The following is an 8,679-nucleotide window of genomic DNA, read 5'->3' on the forward strand; positions in this document are numbered from 1 at the left end:
AAAATGAAAATATCTCATTTGAAGCAATTACCGTGACATATAAATAAATAAAACTATTATTCCTCCTAAAAAAATTAAAAATGAAATATAACCAAATCAAAATGTTTTTGAAATTAATCCTGAAATAATTGAAATTAAAATTGTCTGAATTAATAATATTAAACCTATTGATAATGGATGATTTAAAAATAAGAGCATAATACTTGAAATTAATATTAAAGTTAATAATAATAGACGAAAAATTTCAAGAAATACCTTAAATAAAATATAAATTTTGGGAATTTTTATGATAAAGAATTTCTTTTTTCTTGAGAGTTTTAAAAGATTAATCTTATTTTTGTGAATTACAAGACCAATGTTTTTGTTAAACTATTAAAACTTAAAAAGTGATCATTTATTTTTGATTATTTTGTTGTATAATAGTATTAATAAGAAATTTTTCTATTTCTAATCGAATTTCTAATCGGAAACATTTATTATCTATATTATTAAGTTTAGAATTTATTATTTTAATAATTAATTTTTTTTTATATAGTTATATAAATATAATAGATTATAGAAATTATTTTATAATAATATATTCAACATTTAGAGTACGTGAAGGGGCTTTAGGGATTTCTATTTTGGTTTCTATAATTCGGACTCATGGAAATGATTATATTCAATCATTTAGAATTTTATAATATTAAATTTTTTTTTTTGTTTTATTTTTAATTTCTTTTTGTTTTTTAATAATATATTTTGAATGGTTCAAAATATATTATTTTTAATTATATTTTTATTAATTTTATTTAATATTTATCGTATTTATTTCGCAAGTATTTCTTGTTTTTTATGATGTGATATAATTTCTTATGGATTGATTTTATTAAGATTTTGAATTTGTGCATTAATATTAATAGCAAGAGAAAAAATTAATAAATTTTTTTTAATTTTAACTCTTTCTAATATAAATATTTTTGCTTTTTATTTATTTTTTGAAGGTAGATTAATTCCAACTTTATTATTAATTTTAGGATGGGGGTATCAACCTAAGCGTTTACAAGCTGGAATTTATTTATTTTTTTATGCTTTATTTGTATCCTTACCTATATTAATAGGAATTTTTTCTATGTATGAAAAATTAAGAAATTCATATTTTTATTTTTTAAATAACTATACATATATTTAATTATGAATTATTATACTTTTCTATAATTTTAGCTTTTTTTGTTAAAATGCCTATGTTTTAATTGTTCATTTATGATTACCTAAAGCTCATGTTGAAGCTCCAATTTCTGATTCAATCATTTTAGCTGCAAATATATTAAAATTAGGAGGATATGGTTTTTTACGAGTATTTTCTTTTATCTCATTTGTTTGTTTAAAATTTAATTATTTTTTTTATTTTTATTAGAATTTCTTTAGTTGGGGGTATTTTAGTTAGATTAAATTGTATACGACAAGTTGGTTTAAAATCATTAATTGCTTATTCCTCTGTTGCTCATATAGGAATTGTTTTAGCTGGAATCATAAATGTGAGTAATTGAGGAATATGTGGGGTGGTATAGATTAATAATTGGTCATGGTTTATGTTCTTCGGGTTTAGTTTGTTTAGCTAATATTAGATATGAACTATTAGACGGAGAATATTAATTAATAAAGGGTTATTAAATTTTATACCTTCCTTAATTTTATGATGGTATTTATTGAGATCTGGGAATATAGTTGCTCCTCCTACATTAAATTTATTAGGGGAAATTTCTTAATAAATAGAATGTAAGTTGATCTGATATTCAATGATTGATTTATCAATTTTTATCTTTTTTTAGAGCGCTTAACTTTATATTTGTATTCTTATAGACAACATGGAAAAATTTATTCAGGGGTTTATTCTTTTAGAATAAATAATATACGAGAATTTTTATTACTATTATTACACTGGGTTCCTTTAAATTTATTGATTATAAAAAGTGAAATAATTTTTTTTTGATTATATTTAAATAGTTTAATTAAAACATTGATTTGTGGTGTCAAAAATATAAAATTTTATTTTAAATTGTGAAAAATTTATCTTTATGTAGAATAAGATTTTGATTATTAATTAATTTAAGAATTATTTCTTTTATTTTTGGTTTAATATTTATTAATCATGATTATTCAATTTTTTTAGAATGAGAATTAATTTCTTTAAATAGAATTAGAATTGTAATAACTTTTTTATTTGATTGAATAAGATTAATTTTTATATGTTTTGTATTATTAATTTCGTCTTTAGTAATTTATTATAGAAAAGAATATATAGCAGGAGATATAAATATTAATCGATTTATTTTATTAGTTTTGTTATTTGTTATATCAATGATATTTTTAATTATTTCTCCAAATTTAATTAGAATTTTATTAGGATGAGATGGTTTAGGGTTAGTTTCTTATTTATTAGTGATTTATTTTCAAAATGTAAAATCTTATAATGCAGGTATATTAACTGTTTTATCAAATCGTATTGGAGATGTTGCTTTATTATTAGCGATTGCTTGAATATTAAATTATGGATCTTGAAATTATATTTTTTTATTAAAATTTAATATTTTAGATATAAATATATTGATTATTGGTATATTAATTGTATTGGCGGCAATAACTAAAAGAGCTCAAATTCCATTTTCAGCTTGGTTACCTGCAGCAATAGCAGCCCCTACTCCTGTGTCAGCTTTGGTACATTCATCTACTCTTGTTACTGCTGGAGTTTATTTATTAATCCGGTTTAATTTATTAATTGGAGATACAATTTTAGGACAAAGATTGTTATTAATTTCAGGATTGACAATATTTATATCAGGGTTAGGAGCTAATTTTGAGTTTGATTTAAAAAAAATTATTGCATTATCTACTTTAAGTCAATTGGGGTTAATAATGAGAATTTTATCTATAGGATTTTATAAATTAGCTTTTTTCCATTTATTAACTCATGCTTTATTTAAAGCATTATTATTTATGTGTGCTGGGGCTATTATTCATAATATAAATAATTTACAAGACATTCGTTTAATAGGAGGATTAAGAAGTTATATACCTTTTACATGTAGATATTTTAATATTGCTAATTTAGCTTTATGTGGAATACCTTTTTTGGCTGGATTTTATTCTAAAGATATAATTTTAGAAATTGTATCATTGAGTTATATTAATATATTTTCTTTTTTTCTTTTTTTCTTTTCTACAGGATTAACAGTTAGATATTCAATTCGTTTAGTTTATTATTCATTAGTTGGAAATTTTAATTTTTATAGTTTAAATTTATTGAGAGATAATAGTTGAATTATATTAAAAGGAATATCTGGTTTATTATTTATAAGAATTATTGGTGGAGGATTTTTAAATTGACTGTTATTTGGCACCCCTTCAATAATTTGTTTACCTTTTTTATTAAAATTATTAACTTTAATTGTGTGTATTTTAGGGGGATTAGTAGGATATTATATTTCAAAAATTTCTTTATATTTTTTCAATAAATCTTTACAAAATTATTTTATTTCTTTATTTTTTGGTTCGATGTGATTTATGCCTAATATTGTTACATATGGGTTAATTTTTAATTTTTTATTTTTAGGTAAAAATTTGTATAAAAGTTTTGATCAGGGTTGATCTGAATTTTTTGGAGGATTTTATTTATATAAAAATTTATTGGGATATTCAAAATTTAATCAAATTTTGCAGAATAATAGTTTAATTATAATATTAATAAGTTTATTTTTTTTGTACTAATATTTTTTGTTATTTGGTGTTTAAATAGCTTATAATTAGAGTATTACGTTGAAGTTGTAAGGGAGATTTATGTTATCTTTAAATACTTAAAGAATTAAAATTAGTAATTTATAAATAATAATATTTATTTTTACAATGAAAATGTAATGTTTTTATTAAACTAATAAATAAATATAGAAATATAAATGGAATTTAACCATTAAAAATAAAAGTTAGCAGCTTTTTTTTGTTCATCATATTTCTTTAATTGGAATTTTATTCAATTTTATTATTAACAGTAATAAACCTCTATTTTGGTTTCAATTAATATTAAGAATAAGGGTAATTTACCTAATTTTTAGGTCGAAACTAAATGTGATGTATCACTTCATATTCTTTATAAGATAGATTACATAAAATAATATTTTTTGAATGCAAATCAAATGTTAAATTTAACTACAATCCTAAAATAAATTTTCCATTTAATTAGATCAATTTAATATCCCTTGATTTCATTCATGATACACACCAATTAATAAAATAATTAAAAAGATAATTGAAGTTATTCTTCATATAAATAAATTTGAAAAATTTAAAATTATAATTATAGGTAAAATTAATGCAATTTCAACATCGAAAATTAAAAAAATAATTGTAATTAAAAAAAATGAAGTGAAAATGGAATTCGTGAAGAAGATTTTGGATCGAATCCACATTCAAAGGGGGAATTTTTTTCTCGATCATTAAGTATTTTTTTGATAAAATTGAAGCTAAAAATATTACAATAGAACAAATTGTTAAAATAATTATTGCTATAATTGTTAATAATAAAATTATCTAATCTATATTTTATAGACTTTATGATTGGAAGTCATATATACTTTTTATATTATTTAGATAAATAATGAATTTAATTATCTTCCTCATCAATAAATAGAAATATAAAGAAATAATCAAACAATATCAACAAAATGTCAGTATCAAGCAGCTGCTTCAAATCCAAAATGATGATTTTTGGAAAAATGATTATTTAAATGACGAATTAAACAAATTATTAAAAAAGTTGTTCCAATTAAAACATGAATTCCATGAAATCCTGTTGCTATAAAAAATGTTGACCCATAGATAGAATCAGCAATTGTAAATGGGGCTTCGATATATTCATATGCTTGTAAAATTGTGAAATAAATTCCTAATAAAATAGTAAAAAATAATCCTTGGGAAGTTTGTGAGTGGTTATTTTCTATTAATCTATGATGAGCTCATGTTACAGTAACTCCTGAAGCTAATAAAATAGCTGTATTTAATAATGGGATTTGAAATGGATTAAAAGGGGAAATTCCTATAGGTGGTCATGAAGCTCCTAATTCAATAGTTGGAGATAAACTTCTATGAAAAAAAGCTCAAAAAAATGAAACAAAAAATAAAACTTCAGATAAAATAAATAAAATTATTCCTCATCGTAATCCTGTTGTTACTATAAATGTATGTAAGCCTTGGTATGTTCCTTCTCGACAGACATCTCGTCATCATTGATAAACAGTAATAATAATAATAATGTTTCCTAAAATAAATAATGATATATTATATTGATGGAATCATTTAATTATTCCTGAAACAATTGTTATTGCACCAATGGCTCCTGTTAATGGTCAAGGGCTATAATCTACTAAATGAAATGGATGATTTGAATGAGTTGACATTAATTTACTTCTCTGGAATAAAGTGTTCTTAATACTGCGAATACATAAGATTGAATAATAGCTACAGCAGATTCTAAAAGTAATAATAAAATTTGTCTAAATAATAAAATTGATAAAATCAATGAAGTTAAAGATGGACCTGTATTTCCTAATAGAGTTAATAATAAATGTCCTGCAATTATATTAGCAGTTAATCGAACTGCTAAAGTTCCTGGTCGAATAACATTTCTAATTGTTTCAATACAAACTATAAATGGTATTAAAATTGCAGGAGTTCCTTGAGGAACTAAATGAGCAAATATATGTTGAGTATGATTAAGTCAACCATAAATTATAAATGAAATTCATAATGGTAAAGATAAAGATAAAGTTAATGTTAAATGACTAGTTCTAGTAAAGATATAAGGAAATAATCCTATAAAATTATTAAATAAAATTATTGTAAATAAAGAAATAAAAATTAATGTTGATCCATTTTTTCCTGTAGGGCCTAATAATGTTTTAAATTCTTTGTGAAGGGTTAATAAAATGTTATTTCATAAAATATTATAACGAGAAGGAATTAGTCAGTAAATTATTGGGATTATAATAATTCCTAAAAAAGTTCTAATTCAATTAATAGAAAAATTAAAAATACTTGAAGAAGGGTCAAAAACAGAAAATAAATTTGTTATCATTTTCAATTAAATATCTTTGTTGTTAATTTATAACTTAATGATTTTGATGAAGTAGGTAGTATATAATAATAATTTATTATATTAAAAATAATAAAAATTATAAAAAATAAAAAAAATAAACTTAATCAATTAATAGGAGCTATTTGTGGAATTAAAAAATATTAATTAATTAATAATTTTAGTTTGACATACTAATGTTATTTATTTAACTAATTTTTTCATTAGAAGTAATTGCTAATTTACTATGAAATGGTTTAAGAGACCAGTACTTGCTTTCAGTCATCTAATGAATTAGAATAATTTATGATTCATTTAATGAAAAAGTTAGTTGGAATACTTTCAATTACAATAGGTATAAATCTATGATTAGCTCCACAAATTTCAGAACATTGTCCATAAAATAATCCAGGACGATTAATAAAAAAATTAGTTTGATTTAAACGTCCTGGAGTTCCATCAACTTTTACACCAAAAGCTGGAATTGTTCAAGAATGAATTACATCTGCAGCAGTTACTAAGATTCGAATTTGAGAGTTTATAGGTAAAATAACTCGATTATCTACATCTAAAAGTCGAAAATTATTAATATTTAATTCATTTGTTGGAATTATATAAGAGTCAAATTCAATATTTATAAAATCAGAATATTCATATGATCAATATCATTGATGACCAATTGTTTTTAATGTAACTAAAGGCTCATTAATTTCGTCTAATAAGTATAATAATCGTAAAGAAGGAAAAGCAATAAATAATAAAATAATAGCAGGTAAAATAGTTCAAATAATTTCAATAGTTTGTCCATGTAATAAATTTCGATTAGTATAATTATTAAAAAATAATATAAATATTAAATAACCAACTAAAATAGTAATTATAACTAAAATTATTAAGGTGTGATCATGAAAAAAAGTTAATTGTTCTATTAAGGGTGAAGCTCTATTTTGAAGGTTTAAATTTGATCATGTTGAAATTTCTAATAAAAGTAAAATACTTTATATATGAAGCTTAAATCCATTGCACTAATCTGCCATATTAGAAATTAGTTAATAATGGTAATTCTGAATATCTGTGTTCAGCAGGAGGAGAATTTTGAAATCATTCAATTGAAGAATTTAATTGAATTGAGTAAATTATTTGTCGGTTTATAATTATACTTTCTCAAATAATATATAGAAATAAAATAATTCTTAATAATGAAATTGTAGATCCAATTGTTGAAATAATATTTCATATAGTATAAGCATCTGGATAATCTGAGTATCGTCGAGGTATACCAGCTAATCCTAAAAAATGTTGTGGAAAAAGGTTAAATTTACTCCAATAAATATAATTATAAATTGACTTTTTAAAAGTTTTGCATTTATATATAATCCTGTAAATAGAGGGTATCAATGAATAAATCCAGCTATAATAGCAAATACAGCTCCTATTGACAAGACGTAATGAAAATGGGCTACAACATAATAGGTATCATGTAAGATGATATCAACAGAAGAATTAGCTAGAACTACTCCTGTCAATCCTCCAACTGTAAATAAAAATACAAATCCTAAAGCTCATATAGTAGTAGGAGAATAATTCAATTGGGTTCCATGAATTGTAGCTAATCAACTAAAAATTTTAATTCCTGTTGGAACAGCAATAATTATTGTTGCTGACGTAAAATAAGCTCGGGTGTCAACATCTATACCTACTGTAAATATGTGATGAGCTCATACAATAAATCCTAATAATCCAATAGCTAATATAGCATAAATTATTCCTAAAGATCCAAAAGTTTCCTTTTTTCCTGATTCTTGTCTAATAATATGAGAAATTATTCCAAATCCTGGAAGAATTAAAATATAAACTTCTGGATGCCCAAAAAATCAAAATAAATGTTGGTATAAGATTGGGTCTCCTCCACCAGCAGGGTCAAAAAATGAAGTATTTATATTTCGATCAGTTAATAATATTGTAATAGCACCTGCTAGAACAGGTAAAGATAATAATAATAATGCAGTAATTACAACAGATCAAACAAATAAAGGTATTCGATCAAAAGTAATTCCTGAAGATCGTATATTAATAACAGTAGTAATAAAATTTACAGCTCCTAAAATAGAAGAAATTCCTGCTAAATGTAGTGAAAAAATAGCTAAATCAACGGAAGCTCCTCCATGAGCAATAATAGAAGATAAGGGTGGATAAACAGTTCATCCTGTTCCAGCTCCGTTTTCAACTATACTTCTTATTAAAAGAAGAGTTAAAGAAGGAGGTAATAACCAAAATCTTATATTATTTATTCGTGGGAAAGCTATATCTGGGGCTCCTAGTATTAAAGGTACTAATCAATTTCCAAATCCACCAATTATGATTGGTATTACTATAAAAAAATTATAATGAAGGCGTGTGCTGTAACAATTACATTATAAATTTGATCGTCTCCAATTAAAGCTCCTGGGTGTCCTAATTCTGCCCGAATTAAAATTCTTAAAGAAGTTCCCACTATACCAGCTCATGCACCAAATAGAAAATAAAGGGTTCCAATATCTTTATGATTAGTAGAAAAAAGCCATTGTCGCGATTGA

At 22.8% G+C, this 8,679-nt stretch overlaps 1 protein-coding gene and 1 pseudogene across 2 annotated transcripts; one reads left to right on the forward strand and one right to left on the reverse strand.

Annotated features, from left to right (window-relative positions):
• The first annotated feature begins 2,046 nt into the window (after positions 1–2,046).
• LOC119663891 lies at positions 2,047–3,681 on the forward strand (annotated as a pseudogene). The gene has a single exon (XR_005251081.1). The product of XR_005251081.1 is annotated as an NADH-ubiquinone oxidoreductase chain 5-like (transcript).
• A 2,714-nt stretch (positions 3,682–6,395) lies between these two features.
• Positions 6,396–8,439, reverse strand: LOC119663890 (cytochrome c oxidase subunit 1-like; the record flags this gene model as incomplete). Its single annotated transcript, XM_038073489.1, is given in 2 exon segments — positions 6,396–7,407; positions 7,410–8,439. Coding segments are annotated over 2 exon segments (1,296 nt in total), but the record flags the coding sequence as incomplete, so codon positions are not given.
• Between the last annotated feature and the right edge of the window lie 240 nt (positions 8,440–8,679).

This window comes from Teleopsis dalmanni, unplaced genomic scaffold (genome assembly GCF_002237135.1).
Source record: "Teleopsis dalmanni isolate 2A unplaced genomic scaffold, ASM223713v2 unscaffolded_contig_1073, whole genome shotgun sequence".
Classification (NCBI taxonomy): Eukaryota; Metazoa; Arthropoda; class Insecta; order Diptera; family Diopsidae; genus Teleopsis; species Teleopsis dalmanni.